At 35.8% G+C, this 21,143-nt stretch overlaps 1 protein-coding gene across 2 annotated transcripts in view; it reads left to right on the forward strand.

The window, feature by feature from the left end:
- Positions 1-21,143, forward strand: part of SLC30A9 (solute carrier family 30 member 9) — a 138,492-nt gene that overhangs the window by 15,250 nt on the left and 102,099 nt on the right. For both annotated transcript variants that reach the window (XM_077136758.1, XM_077136759.1), the window contains exon 2: positions 3,003-3,170. In XM_077136758.1, the coding sequence (XP_076992873.1) occupies positions 3,003-3,170 (168 nt within the window). The remainder of the gene's footprint in view (positions 1-3,002; positions 3,171-21,143) is intronic.

Below are 21,143 nucleotides of genomic sequence, written 5' to 3' on the forward strand. Positions count from 1 at the left end.
CTTTTAAATATTTTAGATTAATCCTTTTGTATTTATTGGTTCGGGGTGTTTCCTCCCGCTCGCGGCTACATTTGGATTTTATTTTGTCCTCATCATTAGCTTTCTCACTCCCTTCCCCCTCACTGCTTTCCTGTTCAGACTGAGGCTTGGAAGTTTCTGACTTTGCCTTTTGCTGGCTACGGAGGACCGGAAAAACGTAGCGAGAACAGCGGGGGTTAGAGGGCTTATTTTGGTTAGTCGTTAGAGAGAGAGAGGAGAGCACCTGACTGGCGGTTTGCAGGGAGTTAAGGAGGGGATTATTTTGTAACTACAGAATTACATTCTGAGTGGGGTCTGGAGAGGGGACATGCATCTTTTAAGGCATTTTCTCCCTCTCTACAAAGCTGTAGTATTTCAGGGTCTGAAGGGGAAGTTTTTATGGCCTCATTGATTAAGTTCCAATAATTGAAGTCTGTAACTGGTACCTTTTCCGGCCCGAAAGTTTTATAGTAGTCCTTTAAACAATCTCCTACTCTCGATCAGCATTTTTGGTCTATGGTCCCGTCAGCAGGGAACCATGGACAGGTTTGATAGACAAACTGAAAGAAATTTCTAAGGTCCTTTTTCTTAACTCTCACTCCTTGCGTCTTGAGGGTTTCTTTTAATTGTCTCACGTAAAGCTCATGTGTACTAGATTCCTGTCCCATGGTGAATTTTTTAAATGAAAATGAAAGTGACTCACTGCGTGATCCTTTGTTCTTTTCTTCGTTCGTCCGTCGGCGCGAGGCAGTGTCGCCGGGGCTGCGTTCACAGGCGAGTTACTTCTGTGGCAGTCCGGGGTTATGGGAGGGCCCTCCTCATTTTTCGGCGCGCGACGCTTCTATCTCTCAGCTAGCGGTCGAGCCCCACGTTGGGCGCCAGTTGTCCCGACCCGCAGGACAGTCAACGGGGGTCCGCCACCTGCTGAGGGAAGAATGGCGATGGGACAGAGAGACGCAAGAAGGACAGCAAGACAGGATTCTGATCAAGCTGCCTGTTATCATCTTCTGAGGAATGATTTTTTTAGGCTGTGAAGTAATAACTCTTTAAAAAAACACGTGGGATTTGATAGGTTTGATTCCTGGCCCATGCACTTCCCAAAGCAAACAAATAAAAGCAAAATAAGCAAACAAACAAAAAAATTCAACTTATGGTGCTGCAATAATGGTATACTCACATGGGATAAGAATCAAATGTGATCCCGGTCCTATAGCATACAAAATAAAACAAAAACAAAAATAAAACCACTTTAGGTGCACACGTAGTTCAGTGGTAGAATTCTTGCCTGCCCTGTGGGAGACTCAGGTTTGGTTTCCGGCCCATGCACTCCAAAAAATAAAAAACAAATTAAAAACATTCAACAAATAGTGCTGTGATAATGGGATGTTCACATGGGAAAAAAATGAAATGTGACCCCAGTCACACAGCATACAAAAAAAAAAAAAAACAAGCCAAAAAACCACTTTAGTACAACCTGTATGAAAATATTTCATTGGTGGGTAAAAAACAAAGTATTGGTAGTGTATTACCTTTGTGAGATAATCACAAAAGATTTTGAAAAGAGATAACAAGTGAGAACACCAGTGGCAGTGGTGCAGAACATGCTTTTCTGGAGGGTGAGAAACCCATGTAGAATAATGTGCTTTAGCCCTTGCTTTACTTATTTGCCTAGTAGGCTTTATATTTTAACCTGCAGGAGGGATACTGCTATATTTACTTCATTCAGCTTCTAAGAAATAGAGACAAATGACCAAGAAGCATTTTGGGCCTTCAGTAATTATTTGCTAACTAAAAGAGTAAGTTGACTTCACAGTTTTTCCAGAAAATTTCTAAACCTGAGACTAGGGTGAATACTTATGCTGCCTTATATTCCTTACAACCTTCAAATTATCTTCAGCTTTCACAATAACTTATGTCCTGATGAATTATCTGAATCATTAAGAAAATGTTTTTTTTCTTAATTTCAGAAGGGATATATCTGGATATACATGTATATAAATTAACAATTTTGGAAGATCATTATTAAGTAGTTAATTTCTGACTTCTAAATGCTTAAACCTCCACTCTTCGAAAAACTTGACCATCTCTAATGATACAATTTCGTAGTTTCTCCTAAAACATCAGAAAATATGTGATTTATATTTAGACAGGGTTTTTGAGTTCTGTTAACAAGGGGAATCCTAAGTACCCATAAATTGAAAAAAAAAAAAAAAAAGAGAATCACATAAGAATAGAGACAATTTACTTTTATACCAGCTCAGTGCAGTTGTGGAATATTATTTTCTTTCTTTTATGTTTCAACCTTCCAAAATCCATAGGCAACCTATTGTAGCACTGAAGTGCTTTCTAATTAGTCTTCTATTCTTCCTTCAATTAAAATTTCCTCTAGTGAGACATCTCACCAAATGTTGATCTAATTATCTGATTAAAAAATCAGTGACACTGAGTATGATGCCTGATTAATATAATTCAATTATTGATTGCGAAGTGAAAGAGGAATAAATCTCTACCTTGCAGGAAGAGAACACAGGGTAGTTTTGGGAGGGAAGCCCTTCTGACCTTCCTCCCCTAGGAATCCTCTCTGTTCTAAAAAGTATATTATGCCAATATTTTTTTCTTAGCATGCAACAAGGATGCAAATAAAGAGCATCTACTACGTACCAGGCACATCTCAGAGTAGCAGGATAATATGAATTTTTTAACTTGATTTTATATATTTATAAAGTTTCCATATACATATATTTACAAATTAAAAAGGAACATTGTTCTCATGTTTTCTTGAAATATAGTCCCTGTATATATAGGGCGGGGCTGGCGTTTGATAAATTGCTGAGAGTGGCGTGGCATCCTGTGTTTGGGTATCTTGTAGCATGAAAATTTTACTGCTGTTTTATTTTATAAAATATATTCTCTGATCTGTTTACTGTGCCTAGATACCCTTATTGTGAGTTTGTTTGAAGGTAAAACAATTTTTTTTCTTTTAGAATGGCACAACTTATTGACATTTGGAAGCTTTCCAAACATGGTTCCATGTAGTCACCCGTATATTTGTACATTGAGTCAAGGCAAGTTGTATTCCACGAATGTTCAGAAAGGAGGACAGCGGTCACAAGCTATCAGAGTAGAAAAAATACCATCATTTGATGAAGCAGGTATGTATAAACTTTTATAAACTTTTCTTTTTCTGTATACTGTGGTAGTTTGTGCAGGATTATTACTCTTTGAACATTTGATAGAACTTACCTTAAAACTACCTGGGCTGGGGGCGGGCCACGGTGGCTCAGCAGGCAGGAATGCTTGCCTGCGATGCCAGAGGACCTGGGTTTGATTCCTGGTGCCTGCCCATGTTAAAAACAAACAAACAGACAAACAAAAAAAAAAAACTACCTGGGCTGGTACTTTCCTTATGAGGAGTTTTTAAATTGCTGCTTTAATTTGTAAAATGTTAATTCGACTTTTTATTTCTTTTTGTGGCTAAATTTTGGTACATTACTTTTTTTTCAGGGAATTATCCAATTTATCTAAGTTAAAATTTATTGGCATAAAGTTCATAATATTCTCTGTTTATTCTCAATAGCATATATATGTCTCTTTTTTCATTCCTAATGATGTTTGTGTCTTATTTTGATTGATCTTTTCAGAGTTTTTATCTTTCCAAGTGTCTTTGGAGTTTTATATTTCCAAATGATTTAAAAATTTTCCATATTATGTTTCCTATTTTATTGCTTTCTATTCTTACTTTAGTTATATCCTCCTTTCTACATTCTTTGTGTTTGTTTTGCCATACTTTTCCTAAATATAAGTTAAATATGACTCATTGATTTTGAGCCTTTCTTTTCTAAAGTAGGTTTTTAAGCTATGAAAGCACATTCCACAAGTTTTGATACATAGTATTTTTATTACTTTTAGTTTTAGATGTTTTATAGTTTCTCTTATGGTTCTTCTTTGATTCTTCAGTTGTTAAAAGTATAGATTTTAATTTTTAGATGGGTGAAATTTTCTAGTTTTTTTTTGGTAATTTTTTGGCAGGGAGCGGTGTGTGGGCTGGGAATCAAACCCAGGTCTCCCTCATGGCAGGCAAGTTTTCTACCACCAAACCACCCCTGCACCCTTGTCATTGTTTTTTGTTTCTTTAAAAATGTTTTTATTGAAGAATTTCCACACATATTATACAGTGGCTCACAGTGTCATCACATAGTTGTTTATTCTTTACCATGATCAGTTTTAGAACATTTGCATCTGTATTAGTTAGGGTTCTCTAGAGAAACAGAATCAATAGGGAACACTCGCAAATATAAAATTTATAAAAGTGTGAGGTCCTATGACGTGACCATGGGAACGCAGAGTCCAGAATCTGTGGGGCAGGCTGTGAAGCTAATGATTCCGATAGAGGGTCTGGACGAATTCCACAGGAGAGGCTTGCTGGCGGAAGCAGGAAGAGAGCCTTTCTCTTCTGAATCCTCCTTAAAAGGCTTCCAGAGATTAGATTGAGCATTGCTCATTGCAGAAGACACTCCCCTTGGCTGATTACAAATGGAATCAGCTGTGGATGCAGCTGACATGCTCATGATCTAATTCTATGAAATGTCCTCATTGCAACAGACAGTCCAGTACTTATCCAATCAGACAAACGGGTACCCGCCTTGGCCAAGTTGACTCCTGAGGCTGACTATGACAGCATCACTCCAGAAAAAGAAATGAAAAGAAGAAAAAAGAATTCATATATCCCATACCCTTTACCCCTCCCTATCATTGACCACCAGTATTACAATCTCCCAGTTTTTCCCCTTTTTCTGCCCGTATTATTTATTTATTTTTATCCTTTTTTTTTTTTTTTAACTCATCTGTCCATACCCTGGATAAAAGTAATATCAGACACAAGGTTTTCACAATCATACATTCACACTGTAAAAACTGTATAGTCATACAGTCCTCTTCAAGAATCAAGACTGCTGGGACATGGTTCAACAGTTTCAGGTATTTCCCTCTAGCTACTCCAATACTCCATAAACTAAAAAGGGATATCTGTATAATATGTAAGAATAATGTCCAGGAAAACGTCTCGACTCTGAAATCTCTCAGCCACTCATTTCTCTCTTCCTCCTTCTAGTCAAGAAGGCTTTCTCATTCCCATGAAGCCAGGTCCCAGCTCATCCCTAGGAGTTAGGTCCTATGATGCCAGGAAGATTTATACCCCTGGGAGTCATGTTTCACGTAGAGAAAATGGCAGTGAATTCACCTGCTAATTTGGCTTAGAAAGAGAGGCTATATCTGAACAACAAAAAAGGTTCTCTGTCCTTTGCTTTTAGGCATAATTTTTAAAGTAGGCTTAGCCTGTCCTTTGTAGAATAATTATCAGTAGTCTTAGCATCTCTTTTATAGGAATAAGCTTCATAAGGATGAACTTATAGGAATAAGCTTTGTAGGGGTAGAAGATTGAGGGCTCAGCCTATTAAATTGCTTGTGAGAATATCAGGAATTCCCCAGATGGGGAATTTAAATATTTCCTCCTTTCTCCCCAGTCCCCAAAGGGGACTTTGCAAATACATTTTTTTTTTTTTTTTTTTTTAATTTTTTTAAAGGAAAGACAGAGAGAAGGAAGGAAGGATAGAAGAAAGGAAGGAAGGAAGAAAGGGAAACATTTTTAAACATTTTCTTGTTTTATTGTATTCTGTTTCTCCGTTTTTGTTACATGGGCTGGGGCCGGGAATCGAACCGAGGTCCTCCGGCATAGCAGGCAAGCACTTTGCCCGCTGAGCCACCGCGGCCCGCCTGCAAATACATTTTTATTCTCTGCCCAAATTACTCTGGGATAAATTGGACATCATAGTAACCTGTATTTATGGTATTTAAGTAAACTGACCATACAAATAAATTAGATAATGTGCTACCCAAAATATAAATTTTACACCAAATAAACATCTCTCCCTTAGATCTTGCAAAGAAGTTGAAGTTGGGCCATGTCATCCTTTACCCAGTATTCTGATTTACCTTAATCCTATGCAGATCAGCTTCACTCATATCTCTAGATGAAGTCTGATAATTTTTTCAGCTTTGTTTAACAGTTGCTGAATGGGGTAATGCTGACTGTCATAGCTTCCATGCTCCAACTCTGAGTTTCAGGTGTCACATAAATACTTCATATTAGTGAGACCATATAGTATTTGTCCTTTTGTTTCTGGCTAATTTCACTCAGCATAATAACCTCAAGCCTCATCCACATTGTTACATGCTTCAAGATATTATTCTGTCTTACCACTGTGTAATATTGCATCATATGTATATACCACAGCTTGTTTAACCATTCATCAGTTCATGGACATTTGGGCTGTTTCCATCTCTTGGCAGTTGTAAATAATGATGCTATAAATTTTGGTGTGCAAATGTCCATTTGTGTCCTCATCTTCATTTCCTCTGAATGTATACCTAGTAATGGGATTGCTGGATCATATGGCAATTCCATACTTAGCTTCCTGAGGGACCACCAAATGGCCTTCCAGAGTGGTTATACCATTTCACATTCTCACCAGCAGTGGATAAGTGTGCCTCTTTCTCCACATCCTCTCCAGCACTTGACATTTTCTGTTTTTTTGATAATGTCCATTCTACTGGGTGTGAAATAATATTCTCATTATGTTTTTGATTTGCATTTCCTAATTGCCACTGAAGTTGAGCATCTTTTCATGTGTCTTTTGGCCATTTTTATGTCCTCTTCTGAGAAGGGTCTGCTCATGTCTTTTGCCCATTTTAAAATTGCGTTGTTTGTCTTTTTGTTGTCAAATTGAACAATCTCTTAATATATTCTGGATACTAAACCCTTATCTGATATGTGGTTTCCAAATATTGTCTCCCATTGCATAGCTTACCTTTTTACTTTCCTGACAAAGTTCTTTGATGCACAAAAGTGTTTAATTTTGAGGAGATCCTGTTTATCTATTTCTTTTTTCAATGCTTGTGCTCTGGGCATAAGGTCTAGGAAACCAGCTCCAATTACAAGACTTATAAGATAATTCCCTATATTTCCTCCTAAAAATTTTATGGTCTTAGCTCGGATGTGTAGGTCTTTGATCCATTTTGAGTTAATTTTTATATAGGGTGTGAGATATAGATCTTCTTTCATGCTTTTGCATATGGATGTCCAGTTCTCCAAACACCAGTTACTGAAGTGGCTGCTGTGTCTCAGATGGATTGGCTTGACCACCTTAAAAAAGATCAATTGTCCATAGATGAGAGGGTCTATTTCTGAACACTCAATTCGATTCTATTAGTCAGTGTATCTTTATGCTACTATCATGCTGTTTTGACCACTGTAGCTTTGTAGTATGCTTTAGAGTCAGGTTGTATCAGATCTCCCACTTCATTTGTCTTTCTCAAGATATTTTTAGCTATTTAGGGAACCCTGCCCTTCTAGATAAATTTGGTTACTGGTTTTTCTAATTCTGCAAAGTAAGCTGTTGGGATTTTAATTGGTATTGCATTGAATCTATAAATCAGTTTGGGTAGAATTGACACCTTTACTATATTTGGTCTTTTCAGTCCATGAGCATAGTATGGATTTAGGTATTCCATGAGTTCTTCTAGCAGTTTCTTGTAGGTTTCTGTATATATAGGTCTTTTGTATCCTTAATTAAATTTTTCCTAAATATTTTTTCTTTTGGTTGCAATTGTAAATGGAATTTTTTTCTTGATTTCCTCCTCAGATTGCTCATCACTATTGTATAGAAACATTTACTGAATTTTGGGTGTTGATCTTGTACGCTGACACTTTGCTGTACTTGTTTATTAGCTCTGTTAGCTTTGCTGTAGATTTTTCAGGATTTTCAACTTATAGTATTGTGTCATCTGCAAACAGTGAGAGTTTTACTTCTTCCTTTCCAATTTGGATGCCTTTTATTTCTTTTTTGTTGCCTAATTGTTCTAGCTAGAACTTCCAGCACAATTTTGGACAACAGTGGTGATAGTGGGCATCCTTGTCTTGTTCCTGATCTTTGAGGTAAAGCTTTCAGTTTTTCCCCATTGACAATAATGTTAGCTGTGGCTTTTCATATATTCCCTTTATCATGTTGAGGAAATTTCCGTCTATTCCTATCCTTTGAAGTATTTTCATCAAGAAAGGATGTTAAATTTTGTCAAATGCATTTCTGCATCAGTTGAGATGATCATGTGTTTTTACCGCTTTGACTTATTCATGTGGTGTATTACACTAATTAATTTTCCTGTGTTGAATCAACCTTGCATCCCTGGAATAAATCCTGCTTGGTCATGGTGTATACTTCTTTGAATGTGTTGCTGGATTCTGTTTGCAAGTACTTTGTTGAGGGATTTCATCTATATCCATTAAAGATTGGTCTGTACTTTTCTTTCCTTATAGTATCTTTGTCTGGCTTTGGTATTAGGATGATGTTGGCTTCATATAATGGGTTAGTTAGGTTTCCCTCCTGTTCAGTTCTTTTGAAGAGGGTTGGTACTAATTCTTTCTTGAATGCTTGGTAGAATTCACATTTGAAGCCATCTGGTCCTTGACTTTTCTTTTTATGGGAGCTTCTTTATGACAGATCCAATCTCTTTACTTGTGATTGGTTGGTTGAGGTCTTCTATTTCTTCTCGAGTCAATGTTGGTTGTTCATGCCCTTTTAGGAAGTTGTCCATTTCATCTATGGTTGCTCATAGAGTCCCCTCATTACCACTTTTATTTATGTGGGGTCAGTAGTTATAGCCCTTCTTCCATTTCTGATGTTATTTATTTTCATCCTGTCTCATTTTTTTTTTGTCAGCCTAGCTAAGAGTCCATCAATTTTTTTTGTTTTTTTTAAATTGTGAAATATGACATATATACAAAAAAGCAATGAATTTCCATGTACATTGTAACAAGTAGTTATAGAACAGATTTTAAAGTTTTGTGTAGATTACATTCCATGATTTTTCATTTTTTTATTCTAGCTGCTTCGAGACACTGCAGACCAACAGAAATATCAGTATAATAATTCAACACTCATATTCATTTGTTAAATCCTATCTTCTCTCTTATACTTCTCCTCTTTAAATAACATATATACATAAAAGCAATAAATGTCAAAGTACATCGCAGTGTTTAGGCGTAGAACAGATTTCAGAGTTTGGTATTGGTTACAATTCTACAATTTTAGGTTTTCATTTCTAGCTGCTCTAAGGTACTGAAGGCTAAAAGAAATATGAACATAATGATTCAGCACTTATACTCATTTGTTAAACCCAGCCTCCTCTGTTTAACTCCACCATCGACTTTGATCTTTCTCCTACTCTTTATGGATATTTTGGGCTATGTCCGTTCTATCTTTTTCATGTTGGAATGAGCTGTTGATCCTTCCAACATGTTGATCCATCAGTTTTAATGATTCTCTCAAAGAACCAACTTCTGGTTTTGTTAATTTTCTCTGTTATCATGTTCTCAGTTTCATTTATTTCTGCTCTAATATTTGTTATTTCTTTAGTTCTGCTTGCTTTGGAAACAGTTTGCTGGTTTTTTTCCCTAGTTCCTGCGAGTGTACATTAAGTCTTTGATTTTAGCTCTTTCTTCTATTTTAATATAAGCATTTAGGCTATAAATTTCCTCTTAGCACTGCTTTTGCTGCATCCCATTAAGTTTTCATATGTTAGATTCTTGTTTTCATTCATCTCAAGATATTTGCTGAGTCCTCTTGCTATTTGTTCTTTCACCAACTGATTGTTTGAGTATGTTGTTTAACTTCCATATATTTTTTGAATTTTCTTGTTCTTCACCTGTCATTAATTTCCAGCTTCATTCCCTTTTGGGCAGAAAAGATGCTTTGTATGATTTCAGTCTTTCCAAACTTATTAAGACTTGTTTTGTGCCCCAACATGTGGTCTATCCTAGAGAATGATCGACACCCACCTGAGAAGAATGTATATCCTGCAGTTTTTGGGTACACTGTTATTTATATATCTGTTAGATCTATTTTATTTATCATATTATTTAAGTTCTCAGTTTCCTTATTGATCCTCTGTTTAGATGTTCTCTTTGTAGATGAGATTGGTATATGAAGTCTCCAACTATTGTAGAGATATCTGTTTCTTTCTTCAGTTTTTCCAGTATTGCCCTCATGTATTTTGGAACACCATGGTTAAGTGCATATATATTTATGATTGTTATTTCTTCTTTGTGCCTCTTCTATTAATATATACCATCCTTCTTTGTCTCTTATAACAATTTTGCATTTAAAGTCTATTTTGTTCAGTATTAGTATAGCTACCCCAGCTCTTCTTTAGTTGCTGTTGGTGTGGAATATCTTTTTCCAACCTTTCACTTTCTTTTTTTCCCAACCTTTCACTTTCAACATATGCTTCCATGTGTTGTACTGTTGTTCAGCTCCCTGAAACCTGCTCAATTTTTTTTCTATTTTTTTCTCTCTTTCCTTCTTTCTGTAATATTTCAGTTGCTCTGTTTTATAGTTCACTGTCTCTTTCGTATGCCTGTTCAAATCTTCTGTTATATGCCTCTAATGTATTTTTAATCTCTTCTATTGTATTTTTCATTCCTGTAATTTCTGTTATGTTTCATTTTATCCTTTTAAATTTTTCCTTATGTTCACTCACTTGTCTTCTTAATGTCTTTTATCTCTTCAGCCATATTTTCCTTCATCTCCTTGAATTGATTTAGGAGATTTGTTTGAGTATCTTTTATTAGTTGTTCCATATTCTGTCTCCCCTCTTACTTTTGATTTGTTCCTTTCACTAGGACATATGTTCCTGTGTCTTAGTATACCTTGTAATTTATTTGCTGTTTTCTATGCATCTTATTATCTTAAAGAATTTACTCTGAAGATCAGTTTCTCTTTCTTGCCTAGTGTTTTATTGCTGATTGGCTTTGTGTTAAGGCTCTTCTTTGACACTTGATATAACTTATTCTAGACCTTTCAAATTGCCCCTGTTTAACTGATCATGTTTTTTTTTTAGTGCTTCTGGACATTTGTACAGTTTTTCAGATTGTACCATTTTTGAAATTGTTTCATCCCCAGGAGAAGGCTTTCCTTTCCTGTTTCTTCTCCAGTAATCTTGATCTGTCTTGTTAGTTTTTGTTTTGCCTCTGTAGTGTTTTTCTATACTTCTTTCCTTGCTTCCAGCTGCTTTTGCCTAGAGGGCAAATTCTGGTAGGAATGTCTTCCTGGAGAGGACTTTCCCAAGTTAGTATTTCCCAGCCAAAATGGAGTCAGGGCCTCATGAAGAGGATGCAGGCCAATTCCAAAGAGTCTTTGGGGAGAGAGAGAGAGGGTCAGGAAAGATTTCCAAAAGCTTTTTTGACAGCTCTGTGTAGCTGTACTTTCCTGGTTTGCCCAGCAGATGGTGTCCTTCAGCAAACTGTTTCCTGCAGACCTAAGGACACCTGAGTCTTTAAACTCCCATAGGCTCTATCCTTGTTGGGGTGAGGTTGGAACAATGGCTGTGTCCTACCCTATGTGGAAGAATAGGCTGAAAAGTAGCTCAGAATGGGGATCCATTGATCTGAATTTGCTTATCAAAAGTTCTGATCACTGGTCAGCTGTGACCCCCTCCACCCCGTTCTTGTGGAAGAGGACTTCCACATCTCTCTTCATATGCACTAGCCAGCCAGCTTATGGACCTGGATTGGCCTTCCTTGAATTGAGGGATGGGTATTCACAGATACTTTGGAGTGACCTACTTATAGTTATTTACCACAGTTTTTCAACCTATTCCTGTTGCTCTTTCCTGAATGCTGCACAGTGTATGCTTGGCCTCCTGAGCCCCAGAAAGTTGCCCCAGATGGTTTCTTCCTGTCCACTAGCTGTTTCAGAAGAGTGCATCCTGGAGCTCCCTACTCCACTGTCTTCCTGGAATTTCCATCCTGTTTCCACTCTTGCCCCTCTATAATCCATTTTACATATAGCCAGTGTGGTCTTCTGAAAATAGATTGTATTTACTTCCTTGCCTAAAACTTTTCATTGGCTTCTGATGTTGATATATATAGAATAAAGTCTGGGCTGCTAGAATAAAATAAAAATTTCTTATCTTGACATTCAAACCTTCCCTAGCTGATCTAGCCCCTATATTTTCCTCCTAATTCTTCTACTACCATCTTCTCTGCTCACTATATTTCTGTCAAACCATTCTTCTTTTGGGTCTTAGAAAATAGGAAGCTTAGTCTATTGTAGGGCATTTGCTGTAATTGCTTTCTGTTTCTGTAGTGTCCTCTTCACAAGGCTGACCTGTTATGGTCATTCACATTTTAGCTTGAATGTAATGTCTGCATAGAGGCAGGCATTCTTTAACCACTCAGTCTAAAGTAGCCACCCAGTCATTCTTTATTATTCTGTTAATTTAATTCTATGCATAGATAACATTCCTTACTGTGTGATATTTTCATTATTTATTCATCTCTACCATTCCCCACTTGTTTGCAAACTCATGGCAGTATGAACCTCAGTTCCTAGAGCATTTAGTTTGCACATAATAGGAGCTTAATAAATATTTGTAAATGAGTGAATGCATAAAGTACTCTGACTTGGAAATAAACATTTAGGAAGTTTTTAAGTATACATAGGTGGTAACTGAAGCCATGGGTATTTGAGGTTATCCAGGGAAAGTGTGTAGACTGAGAAGATGAGATTTAGTTAAAAAACAAAAAAATCCCTACTGAGTAAGGGCAAGGGGAAGAAGAGGAACTTGCAAAGGAGACTTAAAAGTTGAAGTGGCCCACAGAAAAAACCAAGAGAGTATGGTGTCAGGAAAAGAATGGATTTGAAGAAGAATAAATATTTCAAGACTTTCTTTCCTTCAGTTGGATGTCCTTTATGGAATGGCTTTACATACTCCTTTAGAAACCTTTCTTTAATATTCATCATACCTGTTTTTCATCCTGTACCGTGATCCTCCTTTTGGGCTTATGGGCAGTTTTAGCTAGTTTTCCTTCCTTTATGGTGATGGAGAACTGTTGGGCTAAATATTGGTTGAAAATTTGATACTTGAATAAAGAAATGAAAATATAGCAAGTTTCTAAGTTCTAGAAATGAGCATATTTGTTAGACCACACTGAAGACAGGAAACAGGTGATAATATAATTAAGAGTAAAATATGTTTTAATGCTCTTCTGAGGTGAACATAGACTTATGCAAAATATTTAACATTGCTTCTGCTTTATTGAATGATTTGAAATTGAGTTCCATGAATTGGGTTTGCTTTGTTCTTCCCTTGATTGGAATCAAAATGTTAATTTATTTTCTTACATCAGAAACATATTTATTGATGGTTTTATTTTGGGAGCAGTTTTTCAAGATTTGCTTATGCCATATTAGGCCTTGTTAGCCATCAGATAGACAGCAAGTAATTGCTTGATTGAAAGATAATTTGTGTATTTAAGTGTGTTAGATTATTTGACTTTTGAATAATTCAAATCACATGATAAAATTGGAAATAACTCATTAGGAGGCAGAGTCTTGCTAAGGAATCCTTAAGTTTTTAAGGAGCATTCAGATGTTTTAAATTTTAGTAAAATTAATTTTAATTTTGCTAATGACAGCAGATGTGTGGCAAACATCCAGGGTTGAGTACAAAACAAAATGTCAAATGATATTCATGGATAGAATGTCTGGTTACTTATTCAAATCATAAGGATTCTATTTGAATGATGTAGTGAAGATTTATTAAGACAGTGATGTGCAAACAAGTATTCATATATGCATTTGCACCATTTACTAGCCTTTCCTGCTTATGATTCATAACAGTATATAATTAGTAACATCTCAACTGTTTTGTAATGAGAAGAATATCCGGAAATATCAGTCTTAGAACAACTCATTTTATGTGATTTGTTTGAATGACTTTGATTATTTGAGAAATAAGAGATATCTATGAAACTTTTAATGGTAAATTTCAGTTGTTCAGACACTAGGTGAGTGTTGAAAGCTTATTACTTTACTTCATTCTGTTTGCACACTGTCTGCCTTGTTCTCTGTTCCACAAGGCATAATTTTAAGAATTTGATATATATATTCTATAATGGTGCTTTTGAATTTGCTTGCTATATAACTCAACAAAAATAACATCATATAAGTGTCATTTAAATCTCTAGTGTCATATGTTAGATGCTATAGTTTTAATTTAAACAGAAGTGTCTTAAACCTATCTTTGGTTTACAAACATCCTATGATATTATATTTAGGATTTGGTGAATAGTTATAATAGACCCTTCTTAGATTTTCTGTACATGTTTTAGGTATGAAAATATAATACATCATATTTAGTAATTTCCCCAGTGGTTTTTACTAAAAAAAAAAGTCAGGAGATATGCTAAAAATTATATGTAAAAATTTTTGCTCTTATTTCAGAGTTTTGTTTTTGTTAGTCTCTTGGCATTTAATTCCTCTGTAAAAGCCTTCAAAGGAAATAGATCAAGGATAGGGAAAACCTGTGATCAAGATGGCATTGTGAATACTATCTGATTGTAGCACAGTAATATAAATACACTGAACTAAAACTGCATGTATGGTTGAGGGAGGAGGAGGAATGGGGGCATGATGACACCAGAAGGGAGGATAGAGGATAAAGACAGATGGTATAACCTAGTGATGCCTAGCATGGACAGTGATGGTAATGAAATTTACAAATATAAGAATGTTTTTGCATGAGGGAGAAAACATGAATGTCAGGATTGCAAAATGTTGAAAATAGTGTGATATACAAGAAAAAATACAAGCAGTGCAAGCTAGGGTCTATAGTTAATAGTAACATTGTAATAGGCTTCCATTGAATGTAACAAAAGCAATTCACCAAAATTAAATGTCAAAAAGCTGGGGCTATGGGGGAGGGGTATGGGAGTCTTTGCTGGGGATGGGGGGGGGAGGAAATATCCTTATACAAATTGTGTTGGTGAAGTTATGTGCTGTGTGATTATACCAGGAACCATTTATTTTTTTTACTTAGATTGAACTTTATGATGAGTAAATAAAACTATTTAAAAATGAACAGAGAGATACAAGTGCTGGAGAAAATGTGGTGAGAGACTTGTACTATTCACTGTTGGTAGGGAAATAGAGAAGTCAGCCCCTTTGGAGGGCAGTTTGGTGGTTTCACAGGAGGCTAGGGGTAAAGTTGCCATATGATCCTGCACCGCATTGTTAGGTGTGTACTTGGAGGAACTGAGAGTGGGGACACAGAGGGATGTTTGCACACTGGTGTTTGTGGTAGCAGTGTTTGTGATTTGCAATGGGTGGAGGTGACCTAAGGGTACATAACTGAGGAATGGAAAGGGGAGCTTTTGTGTATACATACAACACACTACTGACCACTGACCAGCTTCAAGAAGGAATGAAGTTGTGAGGCATGTAACTAGGTGAATGAATCTTGAGAAAGATATGGTTAATGAAATGTCAGAAATTGCCTCAAATGCCTCACTCATATGGATTAACTATAATATACAAACTTGGAGAATTGAAATCAACAGCATAGGTTATCAGGACAAGGCCTATTTTAAAGGTTCCTAGATTACTTACAGCAGTCACATATATTCAGGAATTGTAACTGTTATTTCTAAATTCTGAGATGCTGAGCTGTTTGTGTATAACCTGGATGTTTCCTCGAACTGTGGTATTTTGTGCGATACCTGAGACTCAGGGTTAGATCGCTGAAGCTATGAAAGTCAGCATTACCCCATACAGCAGCTTGTTAAAAAAGTTGTAAAAGTGATCAGACTTTGACAAGATATGAATGAAGCTGATCTGGATAGGACTAACGTAAATCAGAATACAGGGTAAAGGATGATATGGTCCATATTTTAAAGCTTCAACTTCTGTGTGAAACCAAAGGAAGAGATAGTTATTTGATCCAAAATTTATAATTTTGGTAGCATACCATCTAATTTAACTTGTATGGTCAGTTTATTTGAACACCATAATTACATGGAATCTTGAATAGGGCATGAGATCTTTTTGGTTTGTACAGGCTAGTGTGATGCCCCAATACATCATAGAGTGTTTGGGCAGAGAATAAAAAAGTTTTGCAAAGTTCCACTCGGGACTGGGGAGAAAGGAGGAAATATTAAACTTCCCCACCTGGGGAATTCCTAATATTCTCACAAGGATTGAGGACAGCCAATTTAATAGGCCAAACTTTTGATCTTGGAGCTCACCCCTATGAAACTTATTCCTGCAAAGAAGCAGCTAAGTCTTCTTATAATTATGCCTGAACATCACCCCCCAGAGAACTTCATTTGTTGCTCAGATGTGATCTCTCTAAGCCAGCTCAATAGGTAAACTCACTGCCCTCTCCCCTACGTGGAACAAAACTCCTAGGGATGTAAAGCTCCCTGTTAATGTGGGCCATGACTCCTGGAATGAGCTGGGATTCCACATATAGGATTGAGAAAGCCTTCCTGACTAGAAGAAACTTTAGTCAAGAGTAATAATATGGAGGAAAAGTTTTCAGAGGTTAAAATTTTATTTTTCTTGTTCTTGATGGATAGAGAAAGATTTATAGGGAAATATGTATGTCAAATTTTTAACATAGAAATGAGACAAAATGAAGTTTCATTGGCTGAGAGATTTCAAATAGAGTTATGAGGTTATTCTGGAGGCTATTCTTATGCATTATATGGATATCCCTTTTTAGTTTTTAGTGTATTAGATTAACTAGAAGGTAATACCTGTAACTGTTGAACTGTATTCATTAACCTTGATTCTTAAAGATGATTGTGTAACTATAGTTTTATAATGTGATTGTGTGATTGTGAAAACCTTGTGGCTGATGCTCCCTTTATCTAGGGTATGGACAGATGAGTAAAAATTTAAGGAAAATAAATAAATAAAAGGGGGCAATAAGGGGTAAAAAATAATTGGGTAGATTGCAATACTAGTGATCATTGAGAGGGAGGAGGGGTATGGGGTATGCGAATGTGGGTTTTTTCCTCTTTATTTTTCTGCAATAATACAGATGCTCTAAAAACGATTGTGCTGATGAAAACACAGCTATGTCATGATATTGTTAGCCATTGATTTTTACACTTTTGGTATATACACATATATATACAGTGTGTGAATATATCTCAATTAAAATATTTAAAAAACAAGAAAGAAAAAAGAATAAAGATGGCATTGTGAATGTGCTTTGAGGCATCCATTTTTTTTATCATTCATTGAGGTGGTAGATGGAAATTGAGAAAATTGCAGATATAACTGGATTCAAAAAATGAAAAATATACTTTCCTGAAGAAATGGGACAGAAGCTGCCATGCTCTGGGTCTAGAAGGAGGTAGTGGTAGCCGGTAATGGATAGTTTTGTGTAATGAATCTAAAAGTGCTGTCTGGTACTGAAGTCAAGCTTAATGTTTGAACTTACCCACCTGCCCCCATGCAAGGAGACTGAAAATAGCCACTTCCAGTTGCTTCGTGAGGCTGTGCCTAATAGGAGCAAGAGGACCCTGACACAGAGGAGGACTGGGAACTGAAACTTAACGTTTGATGGCTTGGAGACTGGTTTGAAGGGTAGGAATTTTAAACAGGCAGTATGAAATACAGTACTGGACAGAGATCAGATTGAGTTCTGAACACTAGGGGATAGACGGATGACAAGGAGATTGAAAGAATATATTCTCTTCAAAATAAGATGGCAAATTCTAAAAATTCAGCCTACATGGGGAATCCTAATTATAAGAAAATAACAAATACAATAATCAAACGTCAGTTTACTCTAGATAAAATGGAAATAACAGCCTGAATTCCTTTAAAATAAATAAGTTTAGTATCCTTTAAAAAAGATAAATGAAGGACTTGTATTGATGAAGAACAAGAAATTTTGAAACATAGTCAGAAATAAACCCAAAACAGATAAATCTGGGGAAAAAAACTGACTAGTTAGTAATCTCAGAAATAAAAGTGTAGTCACTAAAATAAAAACTTAGTAGCTTGAGTAGTCACAGTCTAGTAGAGGATTAGTAGTTTACCTCGCATGAGCATACGAAGGCAGAAGGTCTTTTTTTTTTTTAATTAAAGAGTGTTTAATAGATATGAACCTCTAATATACATTTAGTAGGAGAGTTTCAGGAAAAGAAAATAGAATGGTGGAGAAGCAATATATAAAGAGATAAGGAATGAGAAGTTTTCAAAATTGAAGGCAAACAAGAATCTTGAGATTACAGGTATACTTTGAGTCCAATGAGGGTAAGTGGAAACAAATCCACACCTAGATACACTGTAGTGAAACCACAGATTTCAAAACCAAAGCCGAAACAAAGATCATAAAACAACTCACCTTAAAAGCTGTTGAAAAGTCAGAGTCCTATTAGTACAATTGTTTTTCTTTTGAAATTGACTTTTCATCTACTTAAAAAAAAATCTACAGTAATATGTACTATACAAAGGGAAAGTGATTTGTAGTAATATCTATAAAAGTGTAAAGGAAAAATAAGTGTTATTCTAGGTGTTTATGTCATTCACTAGAAAGGCAAAATAAAAAATATTTTCACACGAACACAAATGTCATTTACTATCACCCCACACTCATTAAAAACCGAACTATTAAAGTATGTACTTGTTTTTGAGATGCAGAATAAGCCCAGAGGGAAAGTAGGGATGAAATATAAAAGAGACAGAAGAACAAGAAATGGATAATGTGTGTTGATAAAATTAATTATTAATAGTAAAAATAATATACTAGTTTAATTTTTACATATTTGAAGCTAAAACTTTAGTCAAGAGTAATAATATGGAGGAAGTTTTCAGTGGTTAAAAGTTTTATTTTTCTTGTTCTAGATGGATAGAGAAAGATTTATAGGGAAATATGTATTTCAAATTTTTAACATAGATATGATCTATAAATTCCAAATCAGCATGGAGGGTGGAATGGCAAGAGGATATAGAAAACTTTATCAATCTAACATGCCAGGAAAAGTGAACTTTATAACACAAGCAAAGGAAAAAGGTTAGTAAATTGAAACAGACAATAAGATGATACAAGTCTACATGTTTTACTCATCAAATGATTAGTTGTACTTCATGGCATTGCATATCTTTAAATACACTCATATACTAAATATGTGGAAACAGTTTCTATTTCATTGCATATTTTCAGAGGCTTCTCTTGTTTTCTGGATCCCTGTATTTCATCCACTAGAAGGATTTTGCTCTTTTGAGCATCCTCTTAAATATACACTAATGATTTCTCCCACTGTACTGCATCATTCCTATCTCTATGTAAAATAACAACCTTCCCGCACATCCACTCACTTCTCCAGCTTCTGCTGAATGTATGAGGGCTACTTCCATTTCCTCACCTCCCATTCATCCCTCATCCTACTGCCTCCTACTTTTCCACTGAAGCTGCTTCTGTCAAGAAGTTGCTAATCTAGCATTCACTTTATCCTTTCTTTCCCCCCACCATGGAAAAAACATATATACCTACTTATAAATAGATATTGAAAGGAATGTGGTTAAGATCATAGAATAATCAACATGACAGGTTTGGTTGTGACTCTGGCTCCATGTTCAGAATACTAGCTGTGTGATTTGGGGGAAAGTTACTAAATCTGTCTATGCATCAGTTTCCTCATCTGTAAAATGAAGATAATAGTATTTACCTCAGAGCGATTTTGTGAGGGTTAAATGGAATAATGCACATGAAGTATGTAGTATAGTCCCTGACACCTAATAAATGCTTAGGAAATGTTAGCTCTTATAGATTAAATCTGAATAGATATTTCATTATTGAATAGGAGGTACAAATAACAATGGAAACAGTTTTAAAAGTTATAGGCTGAGCCCCCAATCTTGGGGGTTTGTAAAAAAAAAAAGTGAGATTTTTATCACAAAATATTTAATACATATTAAAGAATATATACAATTTAACAGGAAGACATCAGCAATACCACAGCAATACCCGAGGTAAATAATTGGGGTGGGGGTGAGGGCAAATATTAAGGGAAAGTTTGGATTTTCTATTTGTTGAGGGTATGTTTATCACTTATTTTTCTCTTTGGACCAATGAAAATGATCTAAAATGATAATGTTGGTGACTGTACAACTGAATGAGGATAATGAGAGGCATGGGTTGTTTATTTTGAACACTATCCATGATACCCAATGGGTAGAGGTGGCTGAAGGATACATTGACTGGGAAGTAAAATGGAGAACTGTGGTATGTACACATGATGTAATACTGTGTGGCTAAGAAAGGAACGAAGTGAGGCATGTAATGGGGTAATTGGACTTTGGGGATGTTATAATAAGCCAGAAACATAGAATACATATTGTACGGTCTTTTCTAGAAAATGTTTATAAGAAAATTAGGGCCTCGATTGTAAGCTCTTACAGCAGTCACATTTAGTCTAGGGTTGTAAATGTTATTTTTGGACTTTGAGATACTATATATGCTTCGTATGTCTAACCTCTTCTCTCCCTGGAACTTTGGCTACTTGTGTGACACCTAGGACTCAGAGTTATATTTCTGCAACTCTGAAAGTCAGCATTCCTATATACAACAACTGTTAAAGAAACTCAAAAAGAGATCAGGCTTCAATTAGAGATAAGAATGAAGTCAGTCAGATCAAAACTAAGGTTAATCAGAATATAGGGATAAGGATGACACTGTCTGTATTTTAGAACTTCACCTACTCTATGAAGCCAAAGGAAGAGAGATTTATGTTTTCCAGAAGCTAAATTTTCTGTAACACATAATCTTGCTCAACCTGTCAGGATAGCTCATTTAAACAACCCAAACACATGGAGTCCAGAATTGATATGAGGACTTATAACTCTGCATATTTAATGTAATACCTGGATACATCCCAGAGTACATTGGACTGTATCCAACAGATAATTAAAAAGTATTGGCAGGACTTTACCAGTGGAGAAACCCCGAATACTGTGCCAAACATTAAGACCCTTCCAATATCAAAAATTTAGAATTGCCGTAGCCCAAGCACCCTAAAGAGAGGAATGGAAAGATCAAAGGTGATAGTAGAGTTATAACTCTAGGATTTAACAAATGAATATGAATACTGAATCGTTACATTGATACCTCTTTTAGTCTCCAGTATTTTAGACCAGCAAGAAGTAAAAACCTAATATTGTGAAACTGTAACCTATGTCAAACTCTGAAATATGTCCTACAACTAATTGTGGTGC

The sequence above is a fragment of the Tamandua tetradactyla genome, chromosome 19 (assembly GCF_023851605.1).
Source record: "Tamandua tetradactyla isolate mTamTet1 chromosome 19, mTamTet1.pri, whole genome shotgun sequence".
Taxonomy (NCBI): domain Eukaryota; kingdom Metazoa; phylum Chordata; class Mammalia; order Pilosa; family Myrmecophagidae; genus Tamandua; species Tamandua tetradactyla.